At 51.1% G+C, this 22,131-nt stretch overlaps 2 protein-coding genes across 5 annotated transcripts in view; both read right to left on the reverse strand.

Annotated features, from left to right (window-relative positions):
• tmem9 (transmembrane protein 9) overlaps nucleotides 1–22,131 on the reverse strand; it is a 571,911-nt gene that overhangs the window by 390,552 nt on the left and 159,228 nt on the right. The gene's annotated exons all lie outside the window — the stretch shown is intronic.
• LOC137344364 (DENN domain-containing protein 2C-like) overlaps nucleotides 1–22,131 on the reverse strand; it is a 168,717-nt gene that overhangs the window by 88,374 nt on the left and 58,212 nt on the right. For 2 of the 3 annotated variants that reach the window (XR_010968335.1, XM_068007257.1), the window contains exon 2: nucleotides 11,586–11,684. Coding sequence is in view for 2 of the 3 variants with exons in the window: in XM_068007257.1 (XP_067863358.1) it covers nucleotides 11,586–11,653 (68 nt within the window). In the remaining variant the exon portion in view is untranslated. Of the gene's footprint in view, nucleotides 1–11,585; nucleotides 11,685–18,392; nucleotides 18,491–22,131 lie in introns of those variants that run through there. The other variant, XM_068007258.1, reaches the window with a different exon arrangement.

A 22,131-nucleotide genomic window follows, 5' to 3' on the forward strand; every position in this document is an offset into this window, starting at 1 on the left:
AGTGATGCTGGAAAGGTCACATTATTGCTTATACCTAGATGTTTTAGAATGAGCTGACTTTTAGAAAAACATCTAGAAAACAAAAATGAGTCAGCACAGATTTCAGAAGGGAAAGTCATGCTTGACCAACCTTATTGAATTCTTTGAAGTAACAAAAAAAGTAGACAAGGGTAATGCAGTAGATGAAATATATTTGGATTTTCAAAAGGCGTTCAATAAAGTAAAGCATAGTAGACTCATGACTAAGGTCAGAGCATGTGGAGTCAGGGGACAGGTAGCAGAATGGATGATAAGCTGGCTACAAAACAGAAAACAGAGAATAGGGGTTAAGGGTAGCTACTCAGACTAGCAAAAGGTGGGACCACTGTTGTTCACAATTTACATCAACGATTTGGACTCGGGAATTGGAAGTACAATTTCAAAATTTGAGGACGACACCAAATTGGGTGTAGTTAATACAAAGGAAGAATGCGTCAAAATGCAAGACGACATTAATAAACTTGCAGAATGGGCATGTAATTAGCAAATGAATTTGATTATAGATAAGTGTGAGGTGCTGCATTTTGGTAGTAAGAATAAGGAGGCCACATACTGTTTAGATAATAAGAGTCTAAATAGGGTTGAGGAGCAAAGGGATCTAGGGTTACAGATACACAAATCACTAAAAGTAGCGACGCAGGTTAATAAGGCCATAAAAAAGGCAAACCAAGCAATGGGGTTCATTTCTAAAGAGAAAGAATTGAAAAGCAGAGAAGTTACATTAAACTTGTATCGAACCTTGATTAAACCACACTTGGAGTATTGTGAACAGTCTGGTCTCCATTTTATAAAAAGGGTATAGAGACACTGGAGAAGGTGCAAAAAAAGATTCACAAGGATGATACCGGAACTGAAAGGAAATACTTATCAGGAAAGACTAAACAGGCTGGAACTGTTTTCTCTAGAAAAGAGAAGACTAAGAAGTAACCTGATCGAGGTCTTTAAGATAATGAAAGGGTTTTATAGGGTCGACGTAGAGAAAATGTTTCTACTTATGGGGGAGACCAAAACTAGAGGTCCATCAATATAAGATTGTCACTAATAAATCCAATAGGGAATTCAGGAGAAATATCTTTACCCAGAGAGTGGTTAGAATGTGGAACTCGCTAACACAAGTAGTTGAGGCAAATAGCATAGATGCATTTAAGGGGACACAAAAGAGAAAGGAACAGAAGGATATGCTGATAGGGGTAGATGAAGTAGGGAGGGAGCAATTAGGGAGGGAGGAGGCCCATGTGGAGCATAAATGCAGTCATAGACTAGATGGGCCGAACAGTCTGTTCCTGTGCTGTAGACTCTATGTAACTCAATCTAATGAGTTGATGTTTGTGAGTCTTCTGCTTCACAGCAATTGTTTGTATAACAGAGTCTTGCTAGACGAATTTAGAGCATTAAGAGTCAACTACGTAATGTGGAACTGGAATCACATGTAGGCCAGAATGGGAGGGGTGGCAGATTCCTTTACCTGTAGGGCTTTAGTGAACCAGTTGGGTTTTTACAGGAATCCGACAGCTTCACGGTCATTTTTTTTGATTCTAGGCCACAAATTGCCAGAATTATTGAATTCAATTTAACAGCTTGCCATGGTGGGATTTGAACTCCCAACCTCTGAATTGCTAGTCCAGTACCATAACCAACACACTAACGTACCCCTGGAGTTGAGTGACCAAAGATGGGGTCGTACCGGAGGAGTGAGCAGGATGAGAGACAGTGAAGTTTTCCCTGGGGATGAGGGTATGGCAGGTGGAGATGAGGGAGTGGTTCAGCAAATCAACAGCTGCAGAAGTATCACGGTGAATGGGAGGCCAAACGATGGGCAATTGGCAGTGGCAATGTTCTCAAACCCGGTCTCTCAGGGCTCAACTCTATCACTGCCACAGAGAACTCTCACACTCAAACAAACAACACACCGCTGAGTCCAGAATATCCTGGTGTGTGTGTGGAGGTGTCTGTTCTCCATTGGGAAAGCAATTGGTATTGACGACCCTGAATCTTGTTCTGCTTCGGTGTGCTTGTGCGCGCGCCCGCTTGTCTCTGCCTGCCCACGTGTGCCTCCGCGTGCCTCCGCGTGCGTATGCGTCTCCATATGTGTCCTTTGACCAAGGACAGAATTGTGATACCCTCTGCTCAAATGGACTGTCAATAGTCCCCATCTATGATCACCCATGAAGGACGGCCTCTTGGCTGAGGTATCAGAATACTGCCAGCAGCCATGAAACTGTCGATCAGCAAGGAGTCACTGCCTTCAGGAGAGACGAGAGGCCATAGAAAAAGAGCCGTCTACTCTACCAGCAGCGAGTGAGCTCCTGATCTCCTGGTGTGCCTGTGGGAGAGAGGACACGCTTTTCCCACAACACTGCTGCTGGTTCCTGAGCAGATGTTAGCTGTGACCAGCTCCAACACTGAACGGTTCGAAGGCTTCTCAATGTTTGTTTTCTTTTCAGACAGTAATATTCAAACGATTTACTCAACTATCCTCCGAGCGACAAAGGGCCATTTCCCTTTAGTGACCCTTGTGTGCCTTCATGTCATTTCACATCAACACACGTAGCTTTGGAAGAGAGGGGTGAGAGGGGTGAGGCCAAATTTGAAGGTACTGATCACTTTACTTTTTCAATCGAGGCTGGAGAATCACCTTTATCAAATAGCTCAGCAAGAAGAGGCATTAAATTGGAAATGAAAGGAGCAGAGTGATACCGGGGCCAGGTACAGCCACGCAATGCACCGGGGCCAGGTACAGCCACATAGAAACATAGAAAATCGCAGCAGGAGTAGGCCATTCGGCCCTTCGGTCCTGCTCCGCCATTCAAAATAATCATGGCTGATCGTCTAACTCAGTACCCTGTTCCCGCTTTTTACCCACATCCCTTGATCCCTTTAGCATTAAGAAATATATCTATCTCCTTCTTGAATTCATCTAATGACTTGGCCTCCACTGCATTCTGTGGGAGAGAATTTCACAGGTTCACCACCCCGAGTGAAGAAATTTCTCCTCATCTCGGTCCTAAATGTCATACCCTGAGACTGTGACCCCTGGTTCTGGACTCCCCAGCCATCGGGAACATCCTCCCTGCATCTAGTCTGTCTAGTCAAGTTAGAATTTTATATGTTTCATTGAGATCACCTCTCAATCTTCTAAACTCTAGTGAATATAGGCCTTGCTGACCCAATCTCTCCTCATACGTCAGTCCTGCCATCCCAGGAATCAGTCTGGTAAACCTTTGTTGCACTCCCTCCATGGCAAGGACATCCTTCCTCAGATAAGGAGACCAAAACTGCACACAATACTCCAGATGTGGTCTCACCAAGGCCCTGTATAACTGCAGGAAGACATCCCTGCTCCTGTACTCAAATCCTCTTGCAATGAAGGCCAACATATCATTCACCTTCCTAACTGCTTGCTGCACCTGAATGCTCACTTTCAGGACTGGTGTACAGGACACCCAGGTCTCATAGCACCTCCTCTTTTCCCAATCTATCACCATTCAGATAATAATCTGCCTTTCTGTTTTTACAACCAAAGTGGATAACCTCACATTTGTCCACATTATACTGCATCTGCCATGTTCTTGCCCACTCATCCAACTTGTCTAAATCACATTGGAGCCTCTTTGCATCCTCCTCATAGCTCACATTCCACCCCAGCTTTGTGTCGTCTGCAAACTTGGAAATGTTACATTTAGTTCCCTCATCCAAATCATTGATATATATTGTGACTAGCTGGGGCCCAAGCACTGATCTCTGCGGTACCCCACTGGTCACTGCCTGCCACCCGGAAAAAGACCCATTTATTCCTACTCTCTGTTTCCTCTCTGTCAACCAATTCTCAATCCATGCCAGCATATTCCCCTCAATCCCATGTGCTTTAATTTTGCACACAAACCTCTTGTGTGGAACCTCATCAAAAGCCTTCTAAAAATCCAAATACACCACATCCACTGGTTCTCCCCTATCTATTCTACTAGTTACAGCCTCAAAAAACTCCAGTAGATTTGTTAAGCATGATTTCCCTTTCATAAACCCATGCTGACTTTGTCCAATCCCGTTAATGCCCTCCAAGTGTTCTGTTATCGCATCCTTTATAATAGACTTTAGCATTTTCCCCACTACTGATGTTAGGCTAACTGGTCTGTAATTCCTTGTTTTTTCTCTCCCTCCTTTTTTAAATAGTGGGGTTACATTTGCCACCCTCCAATCTGTAGGAACTGTTCCAGAGTCTATAGAATTTTGGAAGATGATCACCAATGCATCCACTATTTCCAGGGCCACTTCCTTTAGTACTCTGGGACGTAGATTATCAGGCCCTGGGGATTTGTCAGCCTTTAGCCCCATTAATTACCCTAGCACTTTTTTTTTTACGAATACTGGTTTCCTTCAGTTCCTCCCTCTCACTTGACCCTTGGTTCCCTAACATTTCTGGGAGGTTATTTGTGTCCTCCTTTGTGAAGACAGAACCAAAGTATGTGTTTAATTGTTCTGCCATTTCTTTGTTCCCCATTATAATTTCCCTCATTTCTGACTGTAAGGGACCTACATTTGTCTTCACTAATCTTTTTCTCTTGACACATTTATAGAAGCTTTTACAATCAGTTTTTATGTTCCCTGCTAGTTTACTCTCAGACTCTATTTTTCCCCTCTTAATCAATCTCTTTGTCCTCCTTTGCTGGATTCTAAACTGATCCCAATCCTAAGGCTTGCCGCTTTTTCTGGAAATTTTATATGTCTCCTCTTTGGATCTAATACTATCCCTAATTTCTTTTGTAAGCCACGGTTGAGCCACCTTTCCTGTTTTATTTTTGCGCCAGACAGGAATGAATAATTGTTGCAATTCCTGCATACATTCTTTAAATATTAGCCAGTGCCTAACCACCATCATCCCTTTTAGTAAAGTTCTCCAATCGATCATAGCCAACTCGCACCTCATACTTTCGTAATTTCCTTTATTTAGATTCAGGACCCTAGTTTCGGATTCAACTACTTCACTCTCCATCTTAAATGAGGAATTCTATCATGTTATGGTCGCTCTTCCCGAATGGACCCCGCACAACAAGATTGTTAATTAATCCTTTCTCATTGCACAATACCCAGTCTAGGATCGCCTGTTCTCCAGTAGGTTCCTCAACGTATTGGTCTAGAAAACCATCACGTACACACTCCAGGAATTCCTCACCCACAGTATTATTGCTAATTTGGTTTGACCAATCTATATGTAGATTAAAAAGTCACCCATGATTATAGTTATACCCTTCTTGCAGTCTCCTCCACATCCCCACTACTGCGCCGGGGCCAGGTACAGCAACACTGCGCCGGGGCCAGGTACAATAATACAATGGGCTAAATTGGGCCAGTAGCGCCTATTTTGAAGGCGCTATGTGGTCTCCTAAGTACCTAACATGGCGTCCGGAAAGCACGCACACGCTTCTAGCCTGACTAGCACGGACGCCAACTTGGTAAAGGCATTTGCGCACCTGCGGATAACGAGCGCCAGCAGCATGTAAAGCTGGCAGAATATAGGAACATAGGAACAGGAGGTAGGCCATTCAGCCCCTCGTGCCTGCTCCGCCACTTGATAAGATCATGGCTGATCTGTGATCTAACTCCATATACCTGCCTTTGGCCCATATCCCTTAATACATTTGGTTGGCAAAAAGCTATCTATCTCATATTTAAATTTAGCAATTGAGCTTGTATCAATTGCCGTTTGCGGAAGAGTGTTCCAAATTTCTACCACCCTTTGTGTGTAGAAACGTTTTCTAATCTAAGTCCTGAAAGATCTGGCTCTAATTTTTAGACTGTGCCCCCTAGTCCTAGAATCCCCAACCAGCGGAAATAGTTTCTCTCTATCCACCCTATCTGTTCTCCCTTAATATCTTGTAAACTTCGATCAGATCACCCCTTAACCTTCGAAGCTCTAGAGAATACAACCCCAATTTGTGTAATCTCTCCTCGTAACTTAACCCTTGAAGTCCGGGTATCATTATAGTAAACTTATGCTGCGCACTGCCTCCAAGGCCAATATGTCCTTCCGAAGGTGCGGTGCCCAGAACTGCTCACAGTACTCCAGGTGCGGTCTAACCAGGGTTTTGCATAGCTGCAGCAAAAATTCTGCTCCCTTGTACTCTAGTCCTCTAGATATAAAGGCCAGCATTCCATTAGCCTTCTTGATTATTTTCTGCACCTGTTCATGACACTTCAATGATCTAAGTACCTAAACCCCTAAGTCCCTTTGGACATCCACTGTTTTTAACTCTTTACCATTTAGAAAGTACCCTGTTCTATCCTTTTTTGATCCAAAGTGGATGACCTCACATTTGTCTACATTGAATTCCATTTGCCACAGTTTTGCCCATTCACTTAATCTATCAACATCGCTTTGTAATTTTATGTTTTCATCTACACTGCTTACAATGCCACCAATCTTTGTGTCATCGGCAAACTTAGATATGAAACTTTCTATGCCTTCATCTAAGTCGTTAATAAATATTGTGAATAATTGAGGCCCCAAGACAGATCCCTGCGGGACTCCACTAGTCACATCCTGCTAATTTGAGTACTTACCCATTATCCCTACTCTCTGTCGCCTTTCGCTCAGCCAACTTCCTAACCAAGTCCGTACTTTTCCCTCGATTCCATGGGCTTCTATCTTAGCTAACAGTCTCTTATGTGGGACTTTATCAAATGCCTTCTGGAAGTCCATATAAATAACATCCATTGACAGTCCCCTGTCCACTACTTTAGTCACCTCTTGAAAAAAATTCAATCAGGTTTGTCAGGCACGACCTACCTTTCACAAATCCATGCTGGCTCTCTCTGATTAACTGAAAATTCTCGAGGTGTTCAGTCACCCTATCCTTAATTATAGACTCCAGCATTTTCCCCACAACAGATGTTAGGCTAATTGGTCTATAATTCCCCGGTTTCCCTCTCTCTCCTTTCTTAAAAAGCAGAGTGACATGTGCAATTTTCCAATCCAGAGGGACAGTTCCTGAATCTAGAGAACTTTGAAAGATTATAGTTAGGGCATCTGCAATCTGCTCACCTACTTCCTTTAAAACCCTGGGATGGAAACCATCTGGTCCTGGGGATTTGTCACTCTTTAGTGCTATTATTTTCTTCATTACTGTTGATTTACTTATATTAATTTTATCGAGTCCCTGTCCCCGATTCAATGTTAGTTTTCTTGGGATTTCCGAAAGGCTAGCCTCTTTTTCTACTGTAAATACTGACGCAAAGTAATTGTTCAACATGTCCACCATTTCCCCATTGTCAATGACCAATATCCCCACTTTCAGTTTTTAAGGGGCCAACACTGCTACTGACCACCCTTTTTCCTAATATAACTATAAAAGTTCTTTGTATTGGTTTTGATATCTCTTGCAAGTTTCTTTTCATACTCCCTTTTTTAGCTCATACTGTTTTGTGACCCTTTGTTGATCTTTGTATCTTTCCCATTCGCCAGGATCTGTGCCATTTTTTGCCTTTTTGTATGCCCTTTCCTTATGTCTTATACTGTCCCTTACCTCTTTAGTTGTCCATGGCTGTTTTTTTGGCAAGTAGAGTTCTTGCCCCTCAGGGGTATAAACCGATTCTGTATCACGTTAAATGTTTCTTTAAACATTTCCCACTGATCATCAGTCGTTTTACCCATTAACAGATTTGACCAGTTTACTGTGGACAGTCTCTGTCTCATCCCATTGAAGTCTGCCTTACCAAAGTCTAGAATCTTAGCAGCTGATTCACTTTTTTCCTTTCAACACTACATTAAACTCGATCATGTTATGATCGCTATTGGATAGATGTTCACACACAGTTAAGCTGTTAACTAAATCTGGTTCATTACTCATTACTAAATCTAGTATGGCTTGCCCCCTTGTTGCCTCTAGGACATACCGCTATAGAAAACTATCCCGGACACACTCAAGAAATTCACTACCTTTCTGACAATTGCTAGTCTGCTTTTCCCAATCTATGTGAAGGTTAAAGTCCCCCATTAAGACCACTATGCCTTTCTTACACGCTTGTCTAATCTCCGCATTTATACAATCTAGCACTTCACAGCTGCTGCCAGGGCTCCTATATACAACTCCCACTATAGTCTTAGATCCTTTCCTATTTCTCAATTCAACCCATAAGGTCTCTGTTGGCTGCTTACCTCTCGTTATATCCTCCTTTATCATTGAAGTGATTTCATCTCTAATCATTAAGGTTACTCCTCCCCCTCTTCCATTTTCCCTATCTCTCCTGTAGACCTTATAACCCGGTATATTTAGTTCCCAATCCTGACCATCCTGCAGCCATGTCTCAGTAATAGCTATCATGTCATACCCTCCAATTTGAATTTGAACCTGTAGTTCATTTAATTTATTCCATATACTCCGTGCATTTGTATATAGAACTCTTAGTTGGGCCACACACCCTAAGCCTGAACTTCAGCTTTGATGCTGGGTTAATCGCCTCACGCCTTCTAGTTTTCACTTTATCTGTAGTGCCTAAAGTACACTTTCTTTCCACTGCTCTACGCTTTTCCCTTTCACTTGTTCTTGAACAATTGTTTGTACTATTTGTATTGTAAATTTCCCCTGGGTCATCCCCTCTCTTGCTGCTCTCAACTTTACTCCCTTCCCGCACAGATTCCCATCCCCCTGCCACTCTAGTTTAAACCTTCCCCAACAGCACTAGCAAACACTCCAGCGAGGACGTTGGTCCCGGTCCTGCTCGGGTGTAACCCGTCCCGCTTGTACAGGTCCCACCTTCCCCAGAACCGGTCCCAATGTCCCAGGAATCTAAATCCCTCCCTCCTACACCATCCCTACAGCCACGCATTCATCCAGTCTATTCTGTTTCTATACTCACTAGCACATGGCACTGGTAGTAATCCTAAGATCACTACCTTTGAAGTCCTGCTTTTTAATTTATCTCCTAACTCCTTAAATTCACCTTGCAGGACCTCATCCCTTTTTTTTAAACCTATGTCGCTGGTACCGACATGGACCACGACTACTGGCTGTTCACCCTCCCCCTCCCCCTCCAGAATGTCCTGCAGCCGCTCCGCAACATCCTTGACCCTAGCACCAGGGTGGCAACATACCATCCTGGAGTCACGTTTGTGGCCGCAGAAACGCCTATCTGTTCCCCTTACAATTGAATCCCCTATCACTATAGCCCTGCCACTCTTCTTCCTCCCCTCCTGTGCAGCAGAGCCACCCATGGTGCCACGAACTTGGATCTTGCTGCTTTCCCCTGATAAGCCATCTCCCCCATGCGGTAGATCAGTGTGCAACACTGATTTAAAGGGACAGATGCGATTTTGGAACTCAACGCGCCAGCCAATGCTCTGTCTTAATCTCGCACAGCTGAACAGGTCGTAAACAGCATGACGGACCCCCCCACCAGCACTATTTAAAGGGATCATGCAGGAGTTAGTTGCTGGATTATTGCTTCTGATGCATTTGTACCTGTTTTTGGAGCTCTCCGATACTTGAATACTAGGACTAGGAGGCAGAGCCTAATAATTGGAGCCAGGACTTGCAGGAGTGAAGTTCGGAAACGCTTCGACAGCAAAGGGTGGTAGAAGTTTGGAACGTCCTTCGGCAAACGGCAGTTTATGCTAGGTCAAATGTTAACTTTAAATCTGAGATTGATAGATTTTTGTTAACTTAAGGTATTAAGGGACATGGGGCTAAGGCGGGTATATGGAGTTAGGTCACAGGTCAATCATGATCACATTCAATGGTGGAATAGGCTCGAGGAGCTAAATGGCCTGCTCCTGTTCCTATCTTCCTATGTCCCTATAATAAAGTTTCAATGCTCTACAGGGAGTGAGCTGCCTAGCTGACAGGCAACAGCAAGGGCACTGGCAGAGAGGCAGGGATGGGACAGCAATGCTGTCATCCTAAGAGACAGCATGTTCATGTTCCATGGAGCCACTGCCACTTGCTGCCTCCTGTTATGCACCACCTTCTCCTGCAAGAAAGCAGGCCGTGTGTCGGGGAGTGTCCTGCAAGTTGTTTGGGTGATGTGCCTGTCTTGGTTAAATAGCTGCCTGTGTGTGTATGTATGTGACCTGTGAGTTGTAAATTTGCGACTTGCAACAGTGGTAATATGCGAGGGTGAGAGGAAGCAACTGATTGGAAGGGTTGAGTCCTGATGAAGAGTTTGTTGGTGTGTGGGTGATGGGGGGTTTAGCGCGCGAAGCAGTGGATGCGGCGAGTGGTGCAGTTGGTAGGAGACACCACTTGACAGTTGACCTCACTCACCTTGACCACTCGTGTCAAAGCATTGAACTTCTTCCTGCACTGCATCCATGTTCGCGGTGCTATGCGCCTGGCATTGACTTCATCCCCCGCTGCCTTGGGATCATATGTCTGGAGAGCCAGTTGCCCCCCTGCGGATATAGGAAGTCCCTCCTTCTGTCCATCTTCGCACCAAGGCCTCTAGTGCAACAGCAGAGAACCTTGGTGCATGCACTCTCGCAGGCCTGGTACCAACTCAGATTAGCAGATTGGTGAGGTCTGGCATGCAGATTGGAGGATGTGGGATTTAGTAGTGCGCAACCTTTATTCAATGTTTTAACATAACTCATCAGTTTATAAACATAGGGATAGGAGCTACATCTGTGTTTTACCTGTGCGATGTCTGATCTCCATTCAGACTCCGTGCGGAACCATATCTTATATTTTGCAAATAGAAGGAGCAGGCTGCCTTTAAGACGTGCAGGCTGCCTTTAAGAGATGCTAACCACTCGCGTGACATTGGGGCCCTCTGTCGGTGAGCAGCCACTCAACAGCGCAGCTCAGCCTGGCTGCTCGCAGCAATCAGGTAAATCATCAGGCAGCACGCATGTTTTGTGCTGCTTGCATCTCAACCACCGGGTGTGGGTTAATCGCACACCACGACACCCGCGTACGGTTTCAGGGGTTATCCAATAACCCCCACTGAGCCTGGATCAGATACAATAACGCACTGCGTCACTAAGTCTGCACTCACACATCGGCACACTGAGCTCTGGTTGAGGTCACATTGTGTCAGGAGGGATGGGTGGAGGAGGCATGTCCTGCTCTCGCTCACCTCCTAGAGGCCACCGATCAGGCAACACTGTCCGAGCTCTGGGACCAGATTACCTGTCCGTCCTTTCAACTAGAGTACAGTGCATTACCCTGCAGTGGGAGACAGAGAAAAATCGAGGAGCTTTTCCTCACCTCCCAGTTTTCCCTAGGCTTCTCTTGGAAACACTGCCTCACGCTGAGACAATTCTCTGGGCAGTGGTGGAGTAGAAATGGGTAGATGGAGAGTTGGGGAAGAATTGGGCTGAGCTGTAGTGTCCTCTACAGCCCGAGGGCCTGTTAACATTCGCCTCCTAGGCCCAATCACCATTTTGGAGGGTTAGCGACCTACCAGAGGAGAACTGGTGCATGTGGAACTCCATCAACAATCAGCGCCTCCGGGAGGGGAGAGGGAAGCAGCTGGAAAGGACAAATACCTACACTTGCACTCGGAGAATTCATTCGATGCTGAAACAGTTAAATGGAAAGCACAGCTGTACTGACCTGTTGGAATTCGAGGGATTGAGGGGACAGTTACAAGCTGCTGAAACCCCGGTCCTGGTATCACTCATAACTCCATCTCCAGGCAGGCCCCATGCTCACCTGGAAAGGAAGGAGACAGGAAGGCATTTAAACACCAGAGATTTTAAACTAAAAGCCAGCCAAAGATAATAGGGTAGAGGTTGTTTTGGTAAACGGAAAGTGACAGTGTGGCTCAGATCCTATAAACAGTAGAGGCCTCTCGTTAGAAACAAAGCTGGAAACCCAGAAACAGGAGCACAGGACCAGCAGCACTCCGAGCCATTGGGTTCCTGCACCCTGGGGTTATTGATACGTGCAGAGCACTCCCATGGCTTGTGGTAAGTGAACAACTGGGATGGTACTGAGCCATTCAGATTCCTGGTCAGTGCTGATCACAGCTGGGGCACTACAATTGCTCTCAGGCTCTCTGGGTGGTGTAAATTTCAAGGACCCGGCTTTCATTGTTCCGATGACCTTGGACGGCCATTTTTCACAGGCCTCACGGGCTGCCCTCCAGTCTTTACTTAAAAGCGCGGAGCCGGACTCCTCAAGGTCAAATGGGCTCCTGGCTTCCAGGAGCGATGGCAGCAAGAAAAATAAACTGGGTGAGAGCAGCACCCAGACAGTGGGGGCATCTGTTTGAACATCCCCTCCGACTCCCCGCCCCCCGGGACCCCTCCTATAAAGGCTCCAAAAGAGCAGATCAGAGCAAAAACAGCAGGAAGGGCACCTGATAGAAGAAAAGGCTTGGATTTATATAGTGCCATTTCATGTCGCTCAGGAACATCACAAACCAGCTCACGTACAAGGAATTACTTTTGAACGCAGTGACTGCTGTTACACAGGCAAACAAAGCAGTCATTGTGTGCACAGCAAGGTCTCAAACAGCAATCAGATAAATGACCAAATGACCTTCTGACTCAGGCTGTAACGCTAAGCCAACACATAGAAGAACAACTTGCATTTATGTAGCACCTTTAATGTAATAAATATCCCATAGGTGCTTCTAAGGAATATAATCAATCAAAAATTAACACTGCGCCATAGGAGGGGATATTAGGACAGGTGACCAAACACTTGATCAAAGAGGGAGGTTTTAAGAAGCATCTTAAAGGAGGAGAGAGAAGTAGAGAGGTGGAGAGGTTTAGGGAGGGAATTCCAGAGTTTAGGGCCTAGACGGCTGAAGGCATGGCTGCCAATGGTTTGGCGAAGGAATTGGGGGACAGACAAGAGGCCAGAGTTGGAAGAGCGCAGAGATCTCAGAGGGTTGTAGGGCTGAAGGAGATTACAGAGATAGGGAGAGGCGAGACCATGGAGGGATTTGAAAAAAAGATGAGAATTTTAAATTCGTGACATTTCTGGACCGGGAGCCAATGTAGGTCGGCGAGCACAGGGGTGAAGGATGAACGGGACTTGGTGCGAGTTAGGATTCCGGCAGCAGAGTTTTGGAAAAGAAAAAAGGAAAACGTGAATAATCTGCTTGGACTAAAATTTTTTATTTTTTTTAAAAATCGTGACGGAAATCAAAATGGAGACTTTATGTTCAAATGGACAAATCTGGAGAGACAGGAAGAGGATGGCCATTGCAGAGTTTAATGAAGCAGCTGTGAGACAGAACCAATTCATTGCAGGTTCCGAGATACTGGCTCAATCAAATATGCAACGAACAGAACAGCCGAGCGACATTGTGTGGATTTCTCATCTCATTGATCTGACAGATCACCGCTGTAATTAGTTCACACTCCCATACTGTAAATACCCCAGCAGTGTCTGCTCAGAGACACAATCCCCAGCTTTGGAATGTTATATGTGCACAAAATGGATGAGTTGAAAGATTATAATGGATGCTTGTGTTTCTTTGATAACAGTTAGATGTTATGGCCTTAAATACACAAGGGAATAGACATTTCACCTTAGTGAAATAACACATTGTGCATTAGATGGTATAACACCCCAACCTTACAGAACTTACTGTCACCTGACTGACGTGGGAGATATATCGTCATATACTGGGTTCTGAGACCACTAGGATACAATGTGCTCCTCTTAAAGAGGCACAGTCTTCATGAGAAAACGTTTGGCAAATATTTTTTCTGCTAGTTTGCAGGCGCATCCGGTAACAGGTGTATGAGGTAGCCCATCACCATAACGACCCGATAGTTACTGCAGCACAAGTAGCCCCCATCTCTCACCAGTGCAACATACGCTCTGTATTCATTTAGCTCTCATCGATGAAATACCATCAGACGTTTGTGCACTTGTCCCGATAGGCAACAGCCAGCCCCAAAAAACACCTATAAATGTATACATCAAAACGCAAAAAAATTACAGTAATACAAACAGGGCCCCACCCTATAGCACTATCCCTTCACATTCAGCAGTATCCTGTACCCCTCTACTAAACCTTCCCTTTCATATACAGTGGTCAAGGATGAGAATTTTAAAATCGAGGTGTTGTTGGACCTCGAGCCAATGTAGGTCAGCAAGCACAGGAGTGATGGGTGAACGGGATTTGATGCGAGTTCTAATACGGGCAGTGGAGTTTTGAATGACCTCAAGTTTATGGAGGGTGGAAGACAGGAGGCCAGCCAGGAGAGCATTGGAATGGTCAAGCCTGGAGGTAACAAAAGCACGGATGAGGGTTTCAGCAGCAGATGGGCTGAGACGGGCGATGTTGCGGAGGTGGAAGTAGGCGGCCTTGGTGATGGAGCAGATATGTGGTCAGAGGCTTAACTCAGGGTCAAATAGGATGCCTCAGTGGCCAGGGACAGGGCTGGAGTCGGTGGCTAGGGAACGGAGTTTGTGGCGGGGACCAAAGACAATGGCTTCGGTCTTCCTAATATTTCGAACATATATACAGCAGTCTCCTGAATCCTTTACTTATGATACAGTCTCCTATACCCCCATATGTAAAGCCCTCCCAGGTACCCCTGAATGTAAAGCCCTTTTCTGTAACCTTTATGTACAAATCCCCCAGTCCCATGTATACTTACAGACTCTCTCTGTGGAATTGAATGACAGTCTCCCCAGAAGCACCCAGATATATAAAGCCCTTCTTTTCCTGCTTATATTGAAAGCCCCCTCCTGTAGCCCTGATATTTGAAGCCCCCTCCTGGAGTATAATGTGGGGAAATGTGAGGTTATTCACTTTGGGAAGAAAAATTTTTAAAAACAGAATATTTTTTAAAATGATGAGAAACTATTAAATGTTGGCACTCAGAGGGATTTGGGTGTCCTTGTACACGAAACACAGAAAGTTAACATGCAGGTACAGCAAGTAACTAGGAAGGCAAATGGTATGTTGGCCTTTATTGAAAGGGAATTGGAGCACAAGAGTAGGGAAGTCTTGCTGCAACTGTAAAGGGCTTTGGTGAGACCTCACCTGGATTACTGTGTACAGTTTTGGTCTCCTTATCTAAGGAAAGATATATTTGCCTTAGAGGCGGTGCAACAAAGGTTCACTAGATTGATTCCTGGGATAAGAGGGCTGTCCTGTGAGGATAGATTGAGTAGAATGGGCCTATTCTCTGGAGTTTAGAAGAATCAGAGGTGATCTCATTGAAATATACAAGATTCTAAGAGGGCTTGACAAGGTAGATGCTGAGAGGATGTTTCCCCTGGCTGGAGAGTCTAGAACTAGGAGATATAGGGCAGCATTTTAGCACCTGCTATCGGGTGCGTTCCTGGCAGGGGGGTCCCGAAAATCGTGAAATCCCGGAGCGGGACCAGAGCCCGCCTCGAACCCGTGCACTTCCGGGTTCCCCACTGACGCGCCGGCGTGCGCGCGCAGCCCCCGATGGTGGGAATCCCGCAGGCAATTAAAGCCAGCGGGATGCCACTTGAAGGTATTTATTTGGCTTGTTCAGGTCATGAACTGACCTGATTAAGGGATTATGTGAGGAGGGGTGGGATTTTAGAGCAAACTGGGACTGTTTCCCACACTGGGGGAAACGCTCCCAGTTCAAATGGACCTGTTGCAGCCATCAGCCTGTGGCAGCTGCAAAGGTCCATTTGACAGGTGGGGGGGGTGAGACCCTCACTCATTGCAGGAGGCCACTCTGTCACTTGGGACAAAGTTTGGCCTCCACCACCCTCCTCCTGACAATCAAAGTCACCAACTTGCACACTTACCCCGGGGTCCAGACACATGTACCTACCTTGCGGACCCCCTCAGATGTACATCTTCCGGATGGGGGCCGCCGTAGCTGCAGTCATGACCTCCTCGGAGGGCGAACAGCATCACCAACCTCGCCGGCCAAGCCGTCCACCTCTGACACGTGGAGCTCCACAACAGAGTGCTATGACACATCCACCTGCACAGCAGGAGGGAGGGCTACCGCAGAGAGAGATGCGTCGCAGAGGGCACTACCCTCGTCACAGGGTCCACAGACCGAGGCTCAGCTTCCTGGACCTCTCTGAGCAGCAGTGCACACGGAGGCTCAGAGTCACTCGACATGTAGTCGTGGACATCTGCAGCCTCCTTCATGCCAAGCTGCTCCTGGCTGGCCCGAGCACCATCTTCTTACCTGTCGCCGTCAAAGTCACCACTGCCCTCAACAACTTCTCCTCTGCATCCTTCCAGGGTGCAACCGGGGACATCGCCGACGTCTCTCAGCCGTCTGCACAAAAGAGCCCTGCAAATACACCTACACCCACTCTGCAGTGACACAATGGGTGGCATCAGTTGTGGGTCTTCATAGTGATCCTCAGGAAAGGGCATTATTGCACAGACCAGACAAGATTCGCAAAGACATGGCAGTAGTGGTGCCAATATAATATGTGATGTGAGTTGATCAGAAATTCAATACAAGTAACAACCATGACAAACCCTCAAACACCCTTGTGCATCCCCTTCATGTTCACGATATGTTTGCCTTACGCTGCCTACTGCACATATGTGATGCATGCCCTGTGGCTGCAGAACAGGTAGTGAGGCTGGCCGTGTAAGAGATGCATGAGAGGGTGAGTACGAGATAGAGCCATGAGATTGTGTGAGGATTGGGTTGAGTGGTAGTGGCGGGATGAGTACTGGCGAGGTGAGTAGGTGCAGGTACGATGAGGATGAGGTTTGAGTGGGTATGAAGGGTGATGTGACAGTAGTGTTGGCAGTGCAGAAGGAGATGTGGGTTGGGGGCGGTGATGTGGCAGATGGAGTGTAGGGGAAAGAGTAAGTGTACTCACTTTGGCTGACCGACTGAGGTCATCGGAGCGCCTCCTGCACTGTATGCAGGTGGGCGATATGTTGGTGGTGCTGGTGACCTCCTCTGCCACCTCGAGCCAGGCCTTCCTGGTGGCAGAGGCAGGCCACTTCCTCCCGCCCACCGGGAGGAAGATCTCTGTCCTCCCCCTCCTCCTCACCCCATGTATTGATACCTGGAGTGAGGCATCATTAAACTGGGAGCAGCCTTCCCCCTGGGCTGCTCCATGCTGTGATTTTTTTCTGTTTGTTGCAGCATCTGTCAGTGGAGGACTGCCCCTTTAAATAGAGCTCCTCCAGCTGACAGATCTTACTGCGCATGCGCAGCCCGCCCGACGCGCAGATCAGCAGTGGGGAACCCGGAAGACCAGGTAAGTGGATCCAATTATGCTACAATCGCGCGGGGAGCTGACTAATTTCACCGGGCGCGTTGCCCGGTGAAATTAGTCCACCATAGTGTCAGGATAAGGGGTCAGACATTTAGGACTGAGATGAGTAGGAATTTCTTCACTCAGAGGGTCATGAATATTTGTAATTCTCTACTCCAGAGGGCTGTGGATGCTGATTGATAGATTTTTGGATTCCAAGGGAATCAAGGGATATGGAGATCAGGCAGGAAAGAGGAGTTGAGGGCAAAGATCAGATTTTAATGAATGGCGGAGCACGCCCGATGGGCCATAAGGCCTACTCCCGCTCCGATATTTAAAGCCCTATCCTGTACCCCCGATTTTTCATCACCAGTGAACCTTCATTAAATGAAGACCGTAAATTACCGATTAATAGCAAACCCGTCCACACAACCTTTTATAAATTCAATCTGCATTTACAAAAATAGCAGAAATGAGAAAGAAATAAAGAAATTACCAGAAATCACGTTTTTAAAACTCAAAATATTTCAGCTGAGATCAGCCAGCACAGTAAAGAACAAAACAACTTGCATTTATATAGCACCTTTCATGACCTCAGGATGTCCCAAAGTGCTTTACAGCCAATGAAGTACTTTTGTGATGTAGTCACTATCATAATGTAGGAAATGTATCAGCCAATTTACGCACAGCAAGGTCCCACAAACAACAACGTGATAATGACCAGATAATCTGCTTTAGTGATGTTGGCTGAGGGGTAAATATCGGCCAGGACACTGGGGAAAACTCACCTGCTCTTCTTCAAAATAGTGCCATGGGATCTTTTACGTCCACCTGAGGGGGCAGACAGGAGCTCGGTTTAATGTCTCACCCAAAAGACAGCACCTCCGACAGTGCAGCACTCCCTCAGTACTGCACTGGAGTGACAGCCTAGATTTTGTAGCTGGAGGGAAGAGGGGTTTGGGCTGGGGCAGGGGGGTAGAATAGGTTCAGCATCCAGGAATATTTATCACACTTGGGCATCATGCAGTGACCACTGCTGGGAAATTGGCTGTCGGGCAAGTAAGCAAGTAACCAGCTCCACTGGTTGAATAGCCAGCCAAGACTCATGTATAAAGAGCAGAGCGTAGAACTGGGGGGTTGCCAGAGCCAATGCAACATATTGTACAGAGGCAGTGCCTTCATCACGGGAGGGAGGAGAGAGGGGAAACAAGCAGAATGCCTCACCTGTCGGAGAGACCGCCCACCACCAATTGCCCCAGGGGTTCACACTGTCCATGATGCTGCGTTTGGCCAGCGAAAGTCCCCTTTGCTATTTTCTGGAACCTTCTGTGCAACGCGTCCATTCCCACGGCCCCTCTCACGAAACTCCCCCCTCCCCCGTGGCCCCTCTCACTGACTCTCCCCTCCCCCCTCCCCCGTGGCCCCTCTCACTGAACTCCCCCCGCCCCACCCCCCCACCGTGGCCCCTCTCACTGAACTCCCCCCCCCACCGTGGCCCCTCTCACTGAACTCCCCCCCCCACCGTGGCCCCTCTCACTGAACTCCCCCCCCCACCGTGGCCCCTCTCACTGAACTCCCCCCCCCACCATGGCCCCTCTCACTGAACTCCCCCCCCCCCCCCCCGTGGCCTCTCTCACTGAACTCCCCCCTCCCCCGTGGCCCCTCTCACTGAACTCCCCCCCCCACCGTGGCCCCTCTCACTGAACTCCCCCCCCCACCGTGGCCCCTCTCACTGAACTCCCCCCTCCCCCGTGGCCCCTCTCACTGAACTCCCCCCTCCCCCGTGGCCCCTCTCACTGAACTCCCCCCTCCCCCGTGGCCCCTCTCACTGAACTCCCCCCTCCCCCGTGGCCCCTCTCACTGAACTCCCCCCCCCCCCTCCCCCGTGGCCCCTCTCACTGAACTACTCCCCCCTCCCCCGTGGCCCCTCTCACTGAACTCCCCCCCCCCCCCCCCCCCCCACCGTGGCCCCTCTCACTGAACTCCCCCCCCCACCCCCGTGGCCCCTCTCACTGAACTCCCCCCCCCACCGTGGCCCCTCTCACTGAACTCCCCCCCCCCCCCCCCCCCACCGTGGCCCCTCTCACTGAACTCCCCCCCCCCCACCACCGTGGCCCCTCTCACTGAACTCCCCCCCCCCCCCCCCACCGTGGCCCCTCTCACTGAACTCCCCCTGCCCCCCCCCAACCGTGGCCCCTCTCACTGAACTCCCCCCCCACCGTGGCCCCTCTCACTGAACTCCCCCCCCCCCCGCCGTGGCCCCTCTCACTGAACTCTCCCCCCCCCGTGGCCCCTCTCACTGAACTCTCCCCCCCCCGTGGCCCCTCTCACTGAACTCTCCCCCCCCCGTGGCCCCTCTCACTGAACTCTCCCCCCCCCGTGGCCCCTCTCACTGAACTCCCCCCCCCCCCCCCACCGTGGCCCCTCTCACTGAACTCTCCCCCCCCCCCCCCCACCGTGGCCCCTCTCACTGAACTCTCCCCCCCCCCCCCCACCATGGCCCCTCTCACTGAACTCCCCCCCCCCGCCGTGGCCCCTCTCACTGAACTCCCCCCCCCCCCCCCCCCGCCGTGGCCCCTCTCACTGAACTCCCCCCCCCCGTGGCCCCTCTCACTGAACTCCCCCCCCCCCCCCCCCGTGGCCCCTCTCACTGAACTCCCCCCCGCCCCCGTGGCCCCTCTCACTGAACTCCCCCCCGCCGTGGCCCCTCTCACTGAACTCCCCCCCGCCGTGGCCCCTCTCACTGAACTCCCCCCCCCCGTGGCCCCTCTCACTGAACTCCCCCCCCCCGTGGCCCCTCTCACTGAACTCCCCCCCCCCGTGGCCCCTCTCACTGAACTTCCCCCCACCCCCCCTCCCGTGGCCCCTCTCACTGAACTCCCCCCCCCCCCCCCCCGGCCCCTCTCACTGAACTCCCCCCCCCCCCCCGGCCCCTCTCACTGAACTCCCCCCCCCCCCCCCGGCCCCTCTCACTGAACTCCCCCCCCCCCGGCCCCTCTCACTGAACTCCCCCCCCACCCCCCCCGGCCCCTCTCACTGAACTCCCCCCCCCCCCGGCCCCTCTCACTGAACTCCCCCCCCCCCCCCCCCCTGGCCCCTCTCACTGAACTCCCCCCCCCGGCCCCTCTCACTGAACTCCCCCCCCCCGGCCCCTCTCACTGAACTCCCCCCCCCGGCCCCTCTCACTGAACTCCCCCCCACCCCCCCCTCCCGTGGCCCCGCTCACTGAACTCCCCCCCCCCCCCCGGCCCCTCTCACTGAACTCCCCCCCGCCCCCCCTCCCGTGGCCCCTCTCACTGAACTCCCCCCCCCCCCCCCCGGCCCCTCTCACTGAACTCCCCCCCCCCCCCCCGTGGCCCCTCTCACTGAACTCCCCCCCCCCCCCCCGTGGCCCCTCTCACTGAACTCCCCCCCCCCCCCCGTGGCCCCTCTCACTGAACTCCCCCCCCCCCGTGGCCCCTCTCACTGAACTCCCCCCCCCCCCCCCCCGTGGCCCCTCTCACTGAACTCCCCCCCCCCCCCCCCCCCCGTGGCCCCTCTCACTGAACTCCCCCCCCCCCCACCCCCGTGGCCCCTCTCACTGAACTCCCCCCCCCCCCACCCCCGTGGCCCCTCTCACTGAACTCCCCCCCCCCCCCCCCCCCCGTGGCCCCTCTCACTGAACTCCCCCCCCCCCCCCCCCGTGGCCCCTCTCACTGAACTCCCCCCCCCCCCGTGGCCCCTCTCACTGAACTCCCCCCCCCCCGTGGCCCCTCTCACTGAACTCCCCCCCCCCCGTGGCCCCTCTCACTGAACTCCCCCCCCCCCGTGGCCCCTCTCACTGAACTCCCCCCCCCCGGTGGCCCCTCTCACTGAACTCCCCCCCCCCGGTGGCCCCTCTCACTGAACTCCCCCCCCCCCCCCGTGGCCCCTCTCACTGAACTCCCCCCCCCCCCCGTGGCCCCTCTCACTGAACTCCCCCCCCCCCCCCCCCCGGCCCCTCTCACTGAACTCCCCCCCCCCCCCCCGTGGCCCCGCTCACTGAACTCCCCCCCCCCCCCCGGCCCCTCTCACTGAACTCCCCCCCCCCCCGTGGCCCCTCTCACTGAACTCCCCCCCCCCCGTGGCCCCTCTCACTGAACTCCCCCCCCCCCCGTGGCCCCTCTCACTGAACTCCCCCCCCCCCCCCCCCGTGGCCCCTCTCACTGAACTCCCCCCCCCCCCCCCCCCCGTGGCCCCTCTCACTGAACTCCCCCCCCCCCCCCCCCCCGTGGCCCCTCTCACTGAACTCCCCCCCCCCCCGTGGCCCCTCTCACTGAATTCCCCCCCCCCCGTGGCCCCTCTCACTGAACTCCCCCCCCCCCCGTGGCCCCTCTCACTGAACTCCCCCCCCCCGGTGGCCCCTCTCACTGAACTCCCCCCCCCCCGGTGGCCCCTCTCACTGAACTCCCCCCCCCCCCCCGTGGCCCCTCTCACTGAACTCCCCCCCCCCCCCGTGGCCCCTCTCACTGAACTCCCCCCCCCCCCCCCCCCCGGCCCCTCTCACTGAACTCCCCCCCCCCCCCCCGTGGCCCCGCTCACTGAACTCCCCCCCCCCCCCCGGCCCCTCTCACTGAACTCCCCCCCGCCCCCCCTCCCGTGGCCCCTCTCACTGAACTCCCCCCCCCCCCCCGGCCCCTCTCACTGAACTCCCCCCCGCCCCCCCTCCCGTGGCCCCTCTCACTGAACTCCCCCCCCCCCCCCCCGGCCCCTCTCACTGAACTCCCCCCCCCCCCCCGTGGCCCCTCTCACTGAACTCCCCCCCCCCCCCCCGTGGCCCCTCTCACTGAACTCCCCCCCCCCCGTGGCCCCTCTCACTGAACTCCCCCCCCCCCCCCCCCGTGGCCCCTCTCACTGAACTCCCCCCCCCCCCCCCCCCCGTGGCCCCTCTCACTGAACTCCCCCCCCCCCCACCCCCGTGGCCCCTCTCACTGAACTCCCCCCC

The sequence above is a fragment of the Heptranchias perlo genome, chromosome 27 (assembly GCF_035084215.1).
Source record: "Heptranchias perlo isolate sHepPer1 chromosome 27, sHepPer1.hap1, whole genome shotgun sequence".
Taxonomy (NCBI): domain Eukaryota; kingdom Metazoa; phylum Chordata; class Chondrichthyes; order Hexanchiformes; family Hexanchidae; genus Heptranchias; species Heptranchias perlo.